This window comes from Monodelphis domestica, chromosome 6 (genome assembly GCF_027887165.1).
Source record: "Monodelphis domestica isolate mMonDom1 chromosome 6, mMonDom1.pri, whole genome shotgun sequence".
Lineage (NCBI taxonomy): Eukaryota > Metazoa > Chordata > Mammalia > Didelphimorphia > Didelphidae > Monodelphis > Monodelphis domestica.
In genome coordinates, this window is record NC_077232.1 from 55570631 (window position 1) to 55590439 (window position 19809).

At 34.1% G+C, this 19809-nt stretch overlaps 1 protein-coding gene across 3 annotated transcripts in view; it reads right to left on the bottom strand.

The window, feature by feature from the left end:
• NELL1 (neural EGFL like 1) overlaps positions 1-19809 on the bottom strand; it is a 947998-nt gene that overhangs the window by 751177 nt on the left and 177012 nt on the right. For all 3 annotated transcript variants that reach the window (XM_007497168.2, XM_056802023.1, XM_056802024.1), the window contains one exon: positions 8565-8661. In XM_007497168.2, coding sequence (XP_007497230.1) covers positions 8565-8661 — 97 coding nt within the window. The remainder of the gene's footprint in view (positions 1-8564; positions 8662-19809) is intronic.

A 19809-nucleotide genomic window follows, 5' to 3' on the forward strand; every position in this document is an offset into this window, starting at 1 on the left:
GAAAGAGAATTAACAGCTTAGTATAAGCATTATTAAACCTTACCCCATTGTAAGATCCCTAAAAATTATACTGGAATAAGTAGAAGAAAAATGGCTGTATAAAGGAAACAACAAATATTAAAAACAAAGTCAAGAGCCTAGGGAGGTAGGGAAGAGAAGAAAATTTAAGATATAGCAAAGCAAAGATCTGGAAAACAGATAAAAAAAATAAATGAAGAATTATTGGACTACTAGAAAGTCATGATAAAATAGAAGAATACAGAAATTATATTTCAGGAAATGTTAAAAAGAAAACTGGCAAGATCTCATAGAACCAAAGGGAAAAGTGGAAATAGAAAGAATTCACTTATCAACTTTTGAAAGAAACTCCAGACTCAACCTTCTAAATCAAAGAAGAAAAAAACTATAAGCATTCAGAATGAACTCAAGTACCAAGGAGCTAAGATAAGAATTATACAAGATTTAACAGTCATTTCTATAAAGAAATGGTGAGTTGGAATATAACAGTCTGGAAAGCAAAAGTTATAGTCTTATAGCCATGAATTATTTATCAAGAAAAAGTTAGTGTGATTCTAAGGGAAATGGAGCTTAAATGAAACAGAGGATTTCTAGGAATTCCAGATGAAAAGACCAGAACTGCAAAGAAACCTTGAAGTGTAAATTCAGGAGTCTAGAGAAACCTAAAAAGGAACAACAATGAACAATGACAAATGACTAAATAAGCATAGATTCTTTGTGATATAATATGGAGGAATGATACATATGTTCACTTAGATCCCTTTTCTCATTAGAGATAATAGAGTCTAATTAGACAGAAGGTCTATGAGTGGTTCTGTTATGTCCTGATGATCTTTTTTAAAAGACTGAAAGGAAAAACAAAGAGAAAGTGACTACACAGTGGGGGGGGGGGAAAGCTAGGGGAATTCATTTCAAATAATCAAGGTATGCAAAAATATATCTGAACAAATAAGAAGTGAGGGGTAGGGAGATAGGCTAACATTTAAACCTCATTCTCACCTGAACTATACAAACAAAAGGGAAACACACAGAGTTGTGTACAGAAAAATATTTCACTCAATACGGGAAAAAAGTAAAGGAGAAAAGGGAGAAGGGACAATTGAAGGGAGATCATATTAAGAGAAGGATTCCTTTGGAGCAAAAATAAGATCTAAAAATTTGCTAATATAGGGATAGCACCTTTGAGAGAGAACTAGAATCCGAGGGATATCTTTAAATTTGGAAATGGCTTAATCATGTTATAATAAATAATTGTGATTGAATACTATTTTGTTGTAAAAAATGAGGAATTGAATACTTTCAGAAAATCCTCCCCCAAAAAAACATGTATGAACTAATGCAGAGTGAAGTTATACAATGACAACAATATTATATAGACAATGTTAAAAGACTCAGTGACTTTGATAATCATAATGACCAACTACAGTTCCAGAGGACTAATGATGATATATATCTCTCTTGATAAAGAGGTAAAAGATTTAATGCAGAATCAAATATATGTGTGTGTATGTATAACATATATGTAATTTTCAATAAATATGTTATATATTTATATACTAATTAGTATTATTTTCCATGTTCTTTATATTTTTTCTGTTAGATATGACCATTGTAGAAATTCATTTTTGTTCTCTATAATTGTTTGTAACAAAGAATTTGTTTTTCTTTCATTTTTAGCAGGGGGTAGGGAGAGGACAAATTTTGCTAATTGAATAAAAATGAATTTAATAAAATAAACAATTGCTGAATAACTTCTTTTGTTAATTGTCTACTATATGCCCTATCTCAAATTAGGAAGTTTCCATCTGAGTTGTTTGATATTAGTTTGCAATCCAAAAGAGACATGCCTTATTCCATTTCTAGAGGCAGTATAATGGATAGAGTGCTGAACTTAAAAATGAGAAAGCCTCAAGTTCTAATCCTGCTGCTGACATGTGTTGTATGACCACTGACAATACACTTACCTCTCTAAGTCTCAGTTTACTCATCTATTAAAGTGAATCTAGTGCTTGGAGTAGCTACCTCACAAGATTGTTGCAAGGGTAATATTGCATAATCTTTGCAAGCATTATAAAGCACTTTGCAAACATTAAAATATCCTATAAATGTTAATCATAATTATTGCAGAGAATTGTCAGCTACAGCCTTTTCTTGTTAATCCAATGTATTTCTAGTCTCATTGAGTTGGGGTATTCTCTATACTAGTACAGATTGTTCCCTCCTCATCACAACATAAAATAAACAGAAATAAGTGAAAAGCATGAATGATGAATAACTACGACAATGTAAATGAAAAGTTTTCTCAAAGTAATCTTAAAACTGAGTAATGACTTTGGAAAATGAACAATAAAATGTACATCCCCTTTCTTGGCCAACAGGCAAAGGCTTATAATAGTGGAATGTAGCAAACACATTTCCATTGCTGTTCTTAGATTCAATCAGTACAGAGGATGACTTGAATTCAGTCTATGCTATACCCTAGGATATCCTTGAAGGTTTATAGTCAAAGTCTTCCACAGATGTAGGTCTATTGAAATCAGTTACTCCAGTAAGGGTGAGGACTAAGGAAGGACCAGTTCCTTGTGTACCTCAATATCCCTTAACTAAAGAAGCAATAGAGATTATAAGACCAATCACTAATCCAACATAATACCTTGCTTATCAGAATATAATACACCTATTCTTCCTATCAAAAAGCCAAAGCTAGATCAAAATGGCAAAGTGGTATATAGAATCATACAAGATTTAAGATCAGTAAATGATTATACGATAAAGACACATCCTATTGTACCAAGTCCAGCTGATATAATTTCTTTCATTCCAAGTCAGGCAAGATATTTCACTGTGGTTGATTTATGCTTAGCATTTTTCTCAATTCCAATCCATGAGGATTCTCAAAAGATTTTTGCTTTTATCTGGGAAAAAATCAGAAGACCTGGACTCATCTTCCCCAGGGGTATACCAATTCACAGGGCCAATTTTCACAAATTTTAAATAGAGATCTAAAAACTATAACACTCAAAGAAAGTAAATTCGTGCATTTTGTGGATAATATTATCCTTGCATCCCCAGATGCTAAAGTGTGTTTCAGGGAAGGCAAGATTCTTTTGATACAATTATATAAGTGTGGCCATAAAATCTCCAAAGCAAAATTATAGTGGGTTTTGCCTCGAATGCAATATCTTGGATTTGTGTTATCAGAGGGTTCCAAAAGTATTGCACAGAAAAGAATAGCAGATATCCAGAAACTGAGTGCTCCTAAGACGAAAAAGCAATTCAGAGCTATTCTTGGAACAACTGGTATCTGTAGACAATGGATACCTGGGTATAGTGAATTAACAAAGTGTCTAACAGATTTAACCAGGAATACAGAACCAGAACCTCTGAAACTAAAACCTGAACATCTGTAAGCCTTAAGTAAGTTTAAAGAAGCCATTTTATCTGCTCCTGCTTTGGGTATCCCAGACTATACAAAACCATTTCAACTATTTGTGAATGAAGCTAAAGGTATTGCTTCTGGAGTACTGACACAGACTTTAGGACAAAGTTATCATCCAATTGGATATTACAGTTCAGCTTGATCCAATAGCTGCTGGTACAGTTCTTTGTCTAAGGAGTGCAGCAGATGCAGCTGTGTTAATCCAGAAGAAGACTTAATTTTGGGATGTCCATTGACTGTGTATTGTTTACATCAAATAGAAGTACCAATGAGAAAATTTCGTACTCAACTTATTTTTCCAGATCAATTAATTTCTAAGTATGAAATTATTCTCCTAGGTAGTGATAACATTCAGTTGAGGTGGTGTAGTGCATTAAATACAGCTACACTTCTTCCTGATTTGCCAAAGAACAGTGAACCGTTACATGAGTGTATAGAAGTAGATCTAGTGGATATGCTATAATAAAATTGGATGCTGGTGTGTCAATTGTAATAACTAGATTCTCTGGGGTTGCCTAGTTGTAATAAAAAATGTATACTCATGTCAATTGTAATAAATGGAAACTCTGGAGTGACTAGAGAAATATTAGGGGAAACATAAAAAGTGCTTAGTTGTAATAGAGAGAGTGATACTAAGGGAATACTTGAGGGTGTCTATCAATTCCCTAGGTGGCTAATTGATTACTATTTTCCTACCCTCCTCCTCCCTCAATACCTCCTTTCACCTCCCACTTCTGAAGCCTTTTAGCTTTGCCCCTCCTTCCCATAGTGGACTAAGAGGTTTAGAGAAGATACTCTTTCTCTCTTTCTCAAGTAAGGGGATTTATTGGGAAAAACATGAACAATGATGGAAGATGAGGTGAGAGGGATGGGGTTATCCCTAGTCTATAATGAGGGTTAGGAGGATTTTGGGAAATGTCAGTACTGTCACAGATGTGAAACAAAAGTCTGTCAGGGAGATGGGAGGACAACTGTTTAATATTCTTTCTTCTTCCTTTAAACACAAGTCTCAGAGACACCAATATAATCTTCACCACACTCAGCCACCAGCTAAAAGTTAATTCACAAATTTCTCCCTCAGCTCCAAAGCCACACAGGTCCCTCAGCCTAGGACAGAAGTTAACAGGAGTCCTGTTCAGAGCTTCTCCCCCCCCAGCCTGGCTTGGCTCTCCAAATGTCATTCCTGGGAACATTCTATTTGGAAGATTCTTTTTTGATTGACAGTTGAGGTCCTTTACTTTGTGTTGCATGCTTGTCTTGTGTTGTAAATCCTCTCCTTTACAATGCCTAGGATGGATTTAAAAGACACTTCCATTGAGAATCCAGACTTGGTGTTATTCACTAATGGTTCTTCATATTTGTGTAATGGAATTAGATGTAGAGGTGGTGCAGTTGTCACAGAATTTGAGACACTGTGATATATCTCATTACCTAGTTACCTTAGTGCTCAAGGGGTAGAGTTGGTCTCTTTGAAGCAAGGATGTCTTCTAGCTGAGGGTAAAAGTGCAAATATTTATACGGACTCTTGTCTCTCTGTATTCTCTGTATGTCATGCTACAGGAAAGATCTGGAAACAATGAGTTTTTATTACTGTGTTGGGAAAAGCAATTGCTCATGCAGAAATAATAATTGAGTTGTTGGATGCTATCCAAAACCCTAAATAGCTAGCAGTGATCCATTGTAGAAGCCATACTAATGGCAGAGATTTGGTTTCTTCAAGAAATTATAGAGCTGATATCACTGCAAAATTTGCTGCCAGTAATGTTCCAGTGTATGTAATGAATTTGTCAACTACTGAATCTGATGATCTTGAAAAATCTTATATAGACTCAGAAATTCAAAAGTGGAAGGCGAAATTTGGAGCAAGGAAAGAACATGGAATATGGGTTACAGACACTGAAAAACCATTAACAAAAGATTTGTATACCTTTTTGTGTCAAGCCATTCACACATAAGGTAATTTTGCTACTCAACCTATAGTAGACTCTGTAAAGAGGCAATGGGTAGCACCAGGAATAAGTACTGTAGCTAATAAGATCTATGTTTGCCAAAAATTCAACCAAGAGGCATTCAGACAAAAGATTTATGTGGTAGACCTGTACCATATTGTCCTTTTGAGAGTCTGCAAATTGATTACATCAGCATGCCACACAGTGGAAGATACCAGTTTTATCTGTTAATTGTAAACAGTTTGACAAAGTGGCCTGAAGCATTTCCATCAAATACAGCTAGCTTTCTCATAAAAGTGTTGATTAAGGTAATTATCCCTAGATTTGGTATGCGACTTACCATAGACTCTGACAAAGGATACATTTCACTCAAGATATCCTGAAAAGAGTCTATGAGAATCTAGGAATAACAGCTAAATATCATGTTCTTTATCATCCACAAAGTTCAGGTCAAGTGGAATGTGTAACTAGGGAACTCAAGATTATGGTGGGGAAAATCTGTGCTGAAACTCATTTAAAATGGCCAGATATTCTTCCCCTACCTTTGTTTTACCTACTTACAAGACCAAGAACAGATTTACATGTATCATCATATGAAATGCTCTTTGGATATGCTCCATTACAAGCAAAAACTTGTAAGAGAGTCTATACATTTCTTAGGAGGAGACTGTCAACTTACTTCATACTTAAGTTCTTTACAACAACGTCTTAAAGAACTACATGATATGGGAGTATTGATCCAATATGGTTCATTGAATTATTCTTTCCATAATTTCCAACCAGGAGACATGGTACATGTCAAAAATTTTGCTAAAACATCAGCAACACAAGAGATTTGGGTTGGACCTTATACAATTGTGTTCATTTCTCCATCTTCAGTAAAAGTGTTAGGTAGAGATTCATGGTATCATTGTTCACATATAAAATTTGTACATTATATTAATGATGAAAATGTACAAATTATTGAGGAAGAAAATGAAGAAGATATTGTGGAAAGTTGAGAATCATCAATCAAATTGAGTCTAAAGTCAGAAAGATCAGTAAGGAGAGGACCATTCCAGTGGAAGAGGATATTTGGATGGAAGAGGACAATGCAGATGAAGAGAATAATTCATAAAATTAATGGACATTGTTAAAAGACTAGAAAACTTATAAATGTAAATACTTTGAGGAAATTTGCAATGAAGAGGATCAAGTAATTAGTGGACTAATGGATTAAAATTTTGAGTAGTGTATTATAACACAAATACAACAAAACATATATACAAACAAACATAAATATATTTACTACAAATTATTCATTCAAGATAAGATGAGAAGGAAAATCTGAAGACTGGGTAAATATATTACTTGCAACAGTAACATAACACTAACATAACAGTAACACTGACATAACACTAGCAAAACAACATAACAGCAAAAATAGCAACCTAACAAAAACAAACACAAATACATAAGCATGGTTAGGTTACACTGATTCACTAGTTGAATGAGCAAAACAATGTATAGCGAGGGTACTAACAATGTTATAATTAGCTATAAATTAGTTACTAAAAAAAATAGTTAGATACTTAGTTTAGTATAGGAATATAGGTAGACAGGAGATTTTGCAAATAGGGCTTTAGTTAGATAAGATTAGAATTTAAGATAAATAAGATAAGATACTGAATTGCATTATAAAATGCATTATAACAACATACATTACATAACACAAATGACATATAACATCACATATCACACACAATTGTAAATACATATGTAAATATATGTAAATAGTATATATAAGAGTATTGTAAAATTAATTGCATTATAGTGTGTATATGCATATATGTAACATGTGTAAATATGAAGTGTATATATGTATATGTATAGAATACATGTATATGTTATGTGTGTGCATTATATGTATATGTGTAAATTTCACATAAATAGGTCAGTTGTGTTTAATTTTATCTATTGTTACATGTAATTTGCATAAATGAGTTTGATGTTTTGGCTTGATTTTCTGTGTAAAACTTATGCAATGTTGTGTTTATTGTATTTTTCAAAAGTTTTTTTTCTAAGTTTGATGTTAATGCATTACAATAGTAGTAGAATGTTTTGTATTAGTTGATAAGAATAGTATTTATGAGTTTAATGTTTTGCAAGAATGTTGTATTTATTTTTTGTTTTTCATGTTATTTGCTTTTATGCTTTTACATATGTTTGATCTATGCTTGAAATTTATAAGGGTTCATTATTTAATTCCCTTTTTTCCTTTCCTTGATTAAATCCCTACAATAGGATATTATTAGACAGGTTAAGATAGCTGAGTATAGGTTGTTTGCCATTTTGGGTAGATATTTTAGTTTAAGTAATATGTAAGTAGGTTAGTTAGTGCACAAAGGCCAAAATAGTATTTTCAATATGATTTAGGTTTTGTGCAAAGGGAGGACTGTAGCGAGAGAAGTTACAAAGTGCACAGAAGCTGAAAAGAATTGATTGACAGCCCTCAAGCCTCAGAATTCTCCAAGAGGAGGCTGGGTCAGCGTTCTAAGCTGTTGAAGGGACAGGTTTCCAACTGGCTGTCTAAAACAGAAGGTCAAGTCTGAAGGATGTGGATTTGGACTCTCCCGAGACAACATTATCTTGTAAGCTGACTGCCTTAGAATAAGATCAAAAGGATTGAGAAGAAGATCTCCATACATTCTGGTGGACAGAGTGATTTTTGAGGAGTCTTTCTCTCTCTTTCCTGGAATATCTGAAGACTCAACAGCTGGATTCCTGTTACCTGACCCACCAAGGACTCTGTGTGTGAGATTCTGGGTTCCCTATTAGACTTATCCTTAGTAATCTTTAGTTGAGTTAGTTAGACAAGTTAAGCTTAGGAAATTAACTATAGTGGGTTAAATATCTTGGGGCAAATATTCAGATGCTAACCTTTCCCTTTTTCCTTCCCCATCATCCCTTTCTTTGTTAATAAACTCATTTATTTAAATGTGTTTTTTTCCCTTTGTATAAACCTTTCCCCCTTCTTAAATTCCCCATAACAAGAGTAAGGAAGCTTGTTAAAGGCATCAGGAAAACATTACTTAAATTAATTAAATTAACAGTTCATCATGAATATATATACACAGAGATATTTCTCCTTTTAGCAAAAAAAAAAAATCTGTGCTTACTTTCAGCAAGCCATGTTTTTGGTTGCGCTGCCCAAGCCATAAGTTGCTTCCTGTGGGAAGGTTGGTTTCCGGAGGGTCTATTACTCTCTCATAAATCCTGTAAGTGGAAATATCAGGGTTACTATTAGGATAGCTATAGCCCAAAGGAGAGAAGTAGTAAACACTGCCACCCAGCTCAGAAACATTTAAACTATAATGGTTAGATTTTGTGGAGGGAAAACACAGGTGCTACTTGCTTGAGGTTTTTTTTTAGTGAAAGGCACTAGCAAATAGAAAGATATATTAGAAAGAAATAGTGGCTCTGCCATACATGCATTTTTTACTTCAGTTTCCTTTTTCTCCTTGAGTTCATCCTATTGGCCAACTTTTGATCACTTTCTCCTCCATTAGAAATGGTGCTTGACACTAATAATCCATAAAAAATGGAGGAATAACTGAAGGAGAAGCTGATTGTCTCATTAGAATACTGATATACTGCCCAATGAGCTAAGTGCTTTCTCTAAAAGGAATATAACAGATGGAATGGAAGCAAGGAAATATTTTAGATTGAACTACAGAGCCTTGGAGCAACATCAACAGTTACTTTCAGATCTTTCAGAAACCCCGGGATTAGAGTTATTTGGTGAGTCAACTCCCATTCTGGTCATTTATGTATCATTGAGAATTCTTATAGCCTACCTCAGATGTCCCCTGATGCTTGACAATCTTTACACTATGTTTTGAACATTTTCTTCAATGAAGAGTACTTAACCCACTTCACTAAGACTAAGATAGTTTGATGACAGCTGCTTCTATTACCTTTATCAACTCCTTGAAAATTTTCAGCATTATTTCCCACTCTGTTCCTCCTTTCCTAGCTCAGAGAAATGATATCTCAATGCCTAAAGCAATCGATATTGGAATCCTTGTTTCTGTACCTTCATGTATCATCCAGAATCTTATCTCAGTAATCAACTTCACAGGACTTAATTTCTTCATTCTCTCCTTCTCCATCAGCTATTTCTTCTCTGCCTATGAAAATGTTCAAGTTTTCCAAAATCTAAAAATAAAATCTCTTGATCCTTCTAACTCACTAGCTCATGCAGTCATATTTCCTTGTCCTTGTAAAAAAAAATTTTTTTAAGTTGTCTGCCTCTGAAATCAGCACTTCTTCACATTCCACCACATGCCCTGACCTCTGTCTCAATCATTCTACTGAAATAAATCTTTCCAAATTAGGTGTTGCTGAGAATTAAAGGGGAATGAAGACTGAAGAAATGAAAATGAACTTCACATGAATAGAATCCTCCTTGAGCTCCCAGCAACAACTTACATTGTTAACCTCTGGTTTTTCATGGTACTTTCACCTTTACCTTCCATGGTTTCAATATGACATGTTTCTAGATTTCAAGGTCCCTTAATCATTCTTTCTGAGTCTTCTTCCCTATTTCTTTGTTCATTTTTTTAGGAAATCTCATATGCCTGTCCTTTAGCCGATAGTCTGACATAGTAGGCATTCAATAAATGTTTGGCTATTTATTTATTCGTTCAGGGATTTCAACTATCTCTTCTGAAAAAATGGATCCCCAAAATCTATTATCTCCAGCCTTGACTTCTTTTCTGAATCCCCAAATCAACAAATCTCCACAATAGCAACCTTTCTCTATTTGAATGGCCCCCTGGTCCCTAGTCCCAAATCAAGCTCATTTCTTTTTTTTTTTAATTCCATTCAATGTAGTTTAATTTAATTCAAAACTATTTACTCCTTATAAGTATTGCAGATACAGCAATGCAAGCAAAACAATACTACCTGACCTCATGAGCCATGGTTTGTTCCAGGGAGATATATTTAACATTTAAGAAAATGCAAGGCAATCTGAGGAAGAAAGGAGAATGACCAGATTGCTGGGGGAAAGCATAGATGGGAGAAAGGAAAGGAAAGACTTTGTGCAGCAGTTTGGAGTAGAATTTAACTCAGAGGTAAAATAAATACTATATATCTAAGCTCTAAGCAAAATTAATTCTTCTAAATCTTTCTTCATCCATGCTTTACTTAAATGGTCCCCTATTTTGGAATATCTCCTTCCCTCTGATGTATTGAACTCCTTCCCATCTTGCTATGCTCATTTAGATTTCTCCATCATGCCTGAGAAACTTCTTCATCCTGTAAGATTGCATCATCCCTGATATTCATCTCTAATTGATACCTTCTACTTCCAGGGTCCATCTTATTAAAAGTTATAGAAAGGAGCTACTATCAGAAGTACCATTCTTTTCTTAAGAATGGTTCTGGTTCCCAGGCTACTATCTCAATTTTCCAGCTAGCTACATTCATGTTGAGTTCTCCATCTCCAAGTATTTTCCCTTTGAACTATCTTTCCATCTTTTTGTGTAGTCTTCCCGCATTAGATTGCAAGTTCTTTGAGGGCAGGAACTATCTTTTCATATTTTTATCACCCATACCTAGCACAGTTCCTGGCACATAGTAGATACTTAATAAATGTTTATTCAGATTCCTCCTACTCCAAGAAGAATCTTTTTTTCCAATATTCCTAGTTGGCAACAACCTTCTCCTTCATTCAAGCTTCAAAAAACACTTTTTTTGCACCTTACCTACATATTTATTGGACACTAGGCATATTTATTTAGAAAGCTTTATGAAGTGAGGAACTTTATTATCCAAATTGTGTATTTCACTAGTACCTAGAATAATTCTCTGCATCCAGTGACTGTTTAATATTCCAATAGGCTTTTAGTTTTTAAACTTGAAAGGAACCCTCAGATGCCAAGAAATCCAAACCAACAGCTCCGACCCTTATTTAATGAAGAAACTAAGTCTCTGAAAGGATAACAAATGTTTACTGGATGGGATCACATTCATATTCATAAAGTGTAAAAGTTATTTGTTATAAGAGATTGTTCTCTAGGAGGGAGAGGTAGTGGGAGAAACCTAGGCAATGTAAAAACTAAATAAATCAATAATATTATTTTAAAATATTCCTATGACACTGTGATTATAAAGTGTTTTCATGTAAATTATTTTATTGATTATCCCAAGCAGCTTGCAAGGTAGTTGGTGTGAGTTTTATTCTCTCTCATTTTATAGACAAACTGCTCCTGAGACAGGCTAAGTGACTTGCCCAACTTTATAATGCTAGTATTTTGCAGAGCTGATATTGAAGCCCAGACCTTTTGACTGCTCATCCAGTACCCTCTGACCTCTGGCTGGCAGCAGCCATCTACCTCTTATCTGGCAGGGCTTTATAAATCCTAGTGGAGCCAATTGTGCCTCTTATCAGATAGGAAAATAAGACAAGCAAGAATTCCAAGCCAAAATTATTTCTCTTCTTTAGTCATTCTTATAAAATAATGGGGAAGGGAGGAGGGAGAATCTGGGGGCTCCCTCGTAGGTGGGTCTCAACCTTTTGTTATCCCCCAAAATTTCTGTGAATCAGCTAGAGAGTAAAGTTCTTCCACACAAGGATTCAGCAGCCTAATGTGCTATTTTCCAGGTGGGGAGAGGTGACTATCTGCTGTGAGACAGAAAAATTGTTGATAGGGTGATCTATTCCTCTTCTCATCCTTTGGAGGAAAGTGAAAGTTAAAATCCTGAAAATTTTTCTTATAGTACCAAAGATGGTGATTGTTGAATTACTGTAGTCAAGACCCAACACTCCGCAGCCCTGCATCTTTGCTCTGTATGACTGCTGTTTTATTATTCACCAGTAGTAACAAACGCTCCGTAACAATCCTAACAAAGTATTCAGGTGACAAAGTTCTACGTGTGCCAAATTCATTCTCTTAATCATCTTACCTTTAAAAATTCAAAAAGAAAAGTTTAATTATATATACATATTTACATATATATGTATATGTATATGTATATATGTATATATATTCTTTCCTAAATACCCCAAAATAAAAATGAGATGGCACAGTAGTGTAGCAAACTCCTCCTGTATCTCTGCCCAAAAAGTCTGAAAAGGGGTCACAAAGAATCACACATTACTGAAAATGATTAAGTAACTGCTACCTATTCTTCAATTTCAACCTTTAGGAATAAATATTTTTTAATTTTTTAATTAAAAAATGAGTAATTAGGAACCATTATACCACTAGGATACCATTAGGAACAAAATCATACACTAGGCACCAGTTTTTTTTTAATTTTCTCTGCCTTCAAGAAGCTTATTCTTCTACTATTATAGCTATGCCTAGCTATCAAAACAAAATTGGTCATATAAACCTATTTTACACTAAAAATTGCTTTCTGTCAAATCATCTTTAGAAACACTTGTTTCTTCCATAACAAAAAAGGCTTTTAGTTTAAAAGTTTATAGGCTAACTGGAGATAGAGGCTCCATCCATTCATTCCTTCATTCTATCTTGTACTCAACAAATATTGATTAAGCATGTACTTTGAAGAATACTAAGTGCTAAGAAAATCTAAACTTAAATACCATATTTGGCCTTTTATTGTTTATAGTCTAGAAAGATATGGATCATCTTTTAACACTCCATGTAGTCCCAAAATAAAATAGGTAACAAGTACTGGAAGTCAAACTGTAGGCTCTACTCAAGATCAGCAGCCACCACAATAGATCCCAAAGTGGCCAATAGGTCTGTTTTCAGAGGCACACATCTTGATTAGCTATTATAATCCCCTGTTTTTGTGGGTGCTGGCAGGTACCCCAATTTGTGAGAATCAATACTCTTATCATTCTTAAATGACTGTATTAAATTCTTCCTTCTCCTTTTTCAAATCCTACATACCAGGGGAAAAAAAAGACAGGACAGAATCTAGACATGCCACTTTGGAAAGTAATTCCTGTATAATTTGTATAATTTATCACCATAAAATCATTATGGATACCAATTAGCAAAGTAGTGGTAAGGTATGGGAGCTTTAGCTGATATCAGTTATTCTAGGCTCATGCAATGATAGTATTAATACTTAAGAAACAGAATAGCATCAGAAGTCAAAGCAATATATAAAAACTATGAAAAAAGTTATTAAATTATTTATCAGAGAAACATACATCAAAACAATTCAGTTATCTCACAACTATCAGATTGGCCAAAATAATAAAAAGGGAAAATGACAAATGTTGTATGGGATATGGAAAAATAAGGACACTGATACATTGTTGGTAGAAGTGTGAAATGATCCAACTGTTCTGGAGAGCAATCTGTCATAAAGAGTATGTACATTTTGACTCAATAATACCACTATTAAGTTTATTTCCTAAAGTGATCAAGGAAAAAGGAACAGAAACTGTATTTTCTAAATATTTTTCAGCTCTTTTTATTATGACCCAAAACTGGAAACTGAAGGGATGTCCATCAATTGGGGAATGGCTGAACCAATTGTAGTACATGATTATAACAGAATACTATTGTGCCATAAGAAATTACAAGTAATATGAGCACAAAAAAACTGGTAGACTCTTATGAAGCACAAAGTGAAGTGAGCAGAACAGGGGCATTAGCAGACCCAGGACAACTTCAAGAGACCCGTGATGGAAAAGGACATTCACAATAGAAGAAACAAAGATGGAAGGCAGATTGAAATATACCATTAATCATTTTGTTTCCTTCATTATTCTTCTCTAGTTTAAGCAGTATTTATCTTTTTTCACAACATGGTGAACTGGGATATATGTGATATATGATAATATACATACAACCTATTGATGTTACCTGTCATCTTAATGAGGGGGGAGACATAGAGGGAGAGGAAAAGAAAAAGGATTAGACATATTTTGGGACATAGCTAATATGAGAATTAGTTTCTCTTTAATAACCATTTTATTGTAATTTATTATATATTTACAACAAATTTCACATACTACATTATTATTATGTTATATATATTATATATATATATATATATATCAAAATAAGAAGAAAATAAAGAAGGGTATGGCTAGTACCAAGGTACTAAAAGAATATTGTGTTATTATCCTATAATGCAAGGTTTAAAATAATTTGGAGAAATTTTTAGGATAAGAAATTCTCTAACTCCCCAAAACAAGAAAGTGAACTGTTTGGAGAAGGTGTCATGGAGATGTTTTAAAAAACCACACTCTGCATCAAAAGATCCAGAACGAACTTTGGGATGTAGTGAATTGGAGGGTTGAACACATTTACTCTGAATGTAAACTCTCATGCCAAAGGGAATTGCCCCCAATTGGCTTTTGGTCAATGTACCTACCTAACACTGGTTTTGCTCTCTTCTCTTTTGTTTCCTTCTTATCGTCAAATTATTGTAATTTCCCCTTAGAAGGTGTAATATTATATGTAGCTTTAGTAAGAGATCTTTAGAGATATAAGCTAATTATATGCAATGATTCACTGGGAAGACTAGGCATGTAAATCTTGGAGATTCCAACATGCTCACCTCCCAATGGAATCACAGGGAGGATTGTGTGGATAGAATTTGCTCCCCAGTACTCTCTTACCCAGCATCCCATTTTTGTGCTAATGCTGAATGTGAATACTGCATTTGTACATAGGTTAAAGTTGTGGTGTGACCCCACCTCTCTCTCTCTTTTTCCTGAATGCAGCTATTCAACCTGGCTTTCAGACAGGTAGGAGAATCTACACACATGGTCTTAGTTAGAAAATTAGGCTTTGAACTTCTATTTCTTTTTTTTAACTTCTTCTACTTCAAGTGATTATTAATAAACTTTTTAAAATTACTACTTGGAGTTATTGATATTAAGTTAAGTCTCACAATATTTATTCAGAAAGTAAAAACTATTATTTGCTAAACCAGTGGTTTTAGCTTGTTCTCAGTTTATGTAGATCAACTGCTCTGCAGGGACTGACATTTCATCTTCATCCAAATGCCCATACCTATATCAACTCCTATATAGTGATCTAGCTCATACTCCTGACTTCTACCAATTTCTATACTCTCTGACACAGTGGCTCAATTCCTTTGAATTCCAAGACTAGAAGTACTGCTATGCCTCTCTAGATAGCTCGAGTGCTCTTCTACATTACTATGCAATGCCCAGCCAGCCAATGTGCTATGTATCTGGCTGTCAACCACTGCCTAACTCACTCTCTGATCCAGAAAGGGCAGAGATTTTCAATTGACAAAATGTGGAATGAATTATCTTCTACTACAACTGATATGGGCAAGTACATTGCTAAAGAATTCTAAGGAAGATAGCAAGCAAAAAAAGAAATGAAGGGGTTTCACTGGTGCTGTTTTAATATGGGAGTTTTACTGGTATAGTTTTAAGTTCTATATAAGAAAAAATACATAAAAATAAATCTAAAGCTGGAAGGTTCATTAGAGGTCATCTAGTCCAACTTCATCATTTTACAAATGAGAAAACTGAGAATCAGAGAGGTTAAGTGACTTACTCAACCAAAGTTACAAAGTAAGCAGCAGAACCAGGAATTGAATCCAAATCTATAACTCAAAAGCCAGCATATTTTCCACTTGAAAAGGCTACTTGTGCTAAGAGGATGCCCTTCATTGGATATCTTCCATCAAAAGCTTGGCTTTGTTGGCTATATTTTATAGAGGATTCCTGTACAAGTATGGATCAGACTAGATTAGGGTCTAAGGTTCCTTCCAACTCCAGGACTCTAAGATTCTTTAGCATTTCAAATGAGAAATTAAATAGTTAAATGTACCTCATTATCTCCTACAATCAGTCCTAAGAAAACCTAATTCTGTTCATCTATATGTAGCTACATTTCTAGTAACTGACCCTTTTCCCCTCTCATAAATTACTTCCAAGCCATTCATACAACATATATTCCTCCCACATTTGTGCCTGTGGGGAAATGGAGGCATCCTTGTTAAAATCTGATAACTCAAGAATATTTCAGGAGATTATAATATGAAAACATTTTGTTTTACAAAAACAATGGGCAAAGTAGTTGGCAAATTAAACTGGTGAGATCAAGAGGATTCCTTAAGGGGAACACATTCTTTAATTGCATCATATTTAATGCAATTAAAAACATGTTTATTTCTGATATTTCTAAAGACGCCTGGTACAAATAATTTATTTACTTTAGAGTCATCCAAAACCTCTTTCTGAGATAAAACTAACATCTAATTCTTGGTGTTGAAATATTCCACTTATAAGAACAATAAAACAAAGTGATATCTTTTAGTGCTCTGTTGGTGGAATTGAAGAATTTTGCACATATTAATCGTTTTCAACATTCTAAAGTATAACTACCTCATTTTGAACATAACAGCATGGAAAATTAAACACTAACCACAACACAAAACTCTGCAACAGACAAGAATGAGACAAAGGCAAAAGGGCACGTTCCCTGTGAAAACTATTTGCTGGATTACCAGATCGCATTAAGAATTTTTTTGATGTATATATAAGCTATCTGTATTCATAACTATGGTGAAGACGGTCCTCTCTATTGAGTGTCTCGTCTGCTTAAAAGGCTATTCGATAGTCTATGAAGAACTTGATTTTCCAGAAGCAGATAAAACCTCCACTGCTGAACACAAACAAGGCAGTGGTTCAACAACACTACTTAGGAAAGAATATTGGATTTTTATTTACCTGGATGACTAAAGGCCTCTGAAAGACTCCTTGGGACCTATACCAATTATACTAAGGAATGAATTTCCAATGTAAAGCATGAGGATCAACCTATATTAGGCTTCAGCTCAATAAAACAATATAAAGATGAAACAAGGTACTGAATAAAAAAGGTTATCTTGGACTTTTTGCTGGCAATTGAAAAATAGACTTGTCTCTCTGAAGAAGGAAGCTACGATGACCTTCCCCCTGGATGGAATGTGGTTATTATTTCTCCTCTATGTCAACTAGGTCTTAGGAATACAAATCTAGAAGCCTTTTCAAAAGAAAGAAAGGGATAATACCATTCATTTCCCCCTCCCTCTCTGGATTTCTGGACAAATATTTGGTCATTTCACTGAGCCACTAAAATGGAAGTACTTTGAAGTCATGGATTATTTCATTCTTTGTACTTGTGTCCCCAACTCTAGAATAGTAGCTGGCAAATGATAGGTAGCTATATAACAAGAGTGGTTATACCAAGAGTCTTCCTCTCAGTAAAAGTGGATAGAAAGAGCAATTAATTCACAGACGTGTGAGAATAAAATGAGGCAAAATGTAAAAATGTTTTGCAAACCTTAAAGTGCTACGCAAATATTAGCTATTCAGGATACTATTACACTATTGGTGAAACTATGAACTGATCCAAACATTTGAAGTGCAATCTGTAAATAATTATAAAACTGTGTATACCCTTAAACCCAGTAATGACATTATTGAGTCTATTTTCCAAGGTAATCAGGGAAAAAAGAAAAGAATCTCATAGTACTTATAAATACTTATAGTAGTGTTCTTTGAGGTGGCAAAGAAGTTGTTCATCAACTGGAAAACAGCTATACAAGTTGTGGCATATGATTACTATGGAATATTATTGGACTATAAAAATGTTGAGCAGGTTAATTTTTTTTAAATGGAAAGTCCTACATGAAATTATGAAAAGAAAAACAGGTAAAACTATGAGAAAGTATTTATAGCTATAGAATTAATGTTTGAAAAATAACTTGTGATGTTCACCTCCGAGAAAGAACTGATAAACCAGAAACACAAAAAACTTAATTTAAATAGAATATTTTTGTCAAACCATATTTTCTTTAATGTTGGAAAGGGAGGAAAGGAAGGAGGAACATGGTTCTTTTCATGTAATCAACAATTTGAAAAATGAAAAAGCTATTTTATTAATGACAAAGGATTATTGACTAATTGATTAAATGTCTTCCTTATCTATATCATCTAAAAAGGAATGATAATAGAAAGTTATTTGAGATCCACTCAAGATTTCTACCTTATATATGTTGTTCTTTGCTAAAACTGATGTTCAGTATCCTTTCTATAGTTTTGTAGATTATAGAATAAATCACAAGATCTAGAATTGGAAGAGACTGATCTCTGAAATCATCTGGTCTAACTCCATCATTTTGCAAAACAAAGTCCAGATAAATAAAGCAACACCCAAAGTTACACTAAGTAGTAAAGCTGGGAACAGGACTTTCAATGCCCACTCCAGTGTTCTTTCGAAAAAATGTCAGACAAATAGCTTTTTTCTCTTGGATCAGAGTCTTATCTGTATTGGTATTTAGATGAGCCTGGTTCCATTCTCCCTCAATCCCCACCTTGATGTTACAACATGTAGAGTAATTTTGGTCATTCATTCTCTCCTTGCTCATCAATCTTGCTTTCCTCCAAGTTCTTTGTATCCTGTATCTGCTTAGAACAACCAATCTTCCTCACTATATAAATTCTTATGTGTTTCCTTTGACAAATAAAGGAAGAATAATTTATTAAGTGCTTTTGATTTATATGGTATTTTAGGGGTTGCCAAACATTTTACAAGTATTATATTCATATTTTATCCTCATAATTAACTCATGAGGTAGGTACTACTGGACTATGAGTTCTGTGAGGGAAGAAACTATATTTTTATATTTTTGGAGAATTAAAGAGAACCTATTAAATTATGACAAAAGATAATAGACTTATCACTGGGAATCAGTAAGAGAGTCTATCTTTTACCTCTGTTTGTATTCTCAGTGCTTAGAACAGTGACTGGCACATAGTGACTATTTAATTAATGCTTATTTACTGACTCAGTCTTAGAAAAGTTAAGAGACTTGCCCAGAGCTACACATCTAGTAAATGATTGAAACATAATTTGAATTAAGGTCATCCTGACTCCAAATACAACATTTCATCCATTATGGAATCTATCATCGATAACTCCTGTTTGAACATTCATATGTCATAATAGTTATTATCTTCCTTGTATATTAAAAGGTATATACTAAGAAAGTATGAGAGTAAATTATATAGAGGCAGTTGTTGGTTCAACAGATTGAGAGCCAGGCCTAGAGTTCAAATTTGAGCCCAGATGTTTCCTAGCTGGGTGACCCTGGGAAAGTCTCTTAAACATCAATCACCTAGCCTTTACTGCTCTTCTGCCTTGGAACTGATACTTATTATCACTTATAAGGTGGAAAATAAGATTTATTAAAGGATAAAGGATAACAAGAATTAAATATTATCGAAGAAATATTTGTTTAGAAAAGGAGATGGTTTGGTCAAGTGGCAAGAGGAAGAGAATGATAGTCCAGGGGGGTAGACTTTGCACAACAAATTGTTAGATGACAAAGAACAAAGGTTCTTAATATCATGGACTCCTTTGGCAATCTGGTGTAGCTTTAGGGATCCTTTCTCTG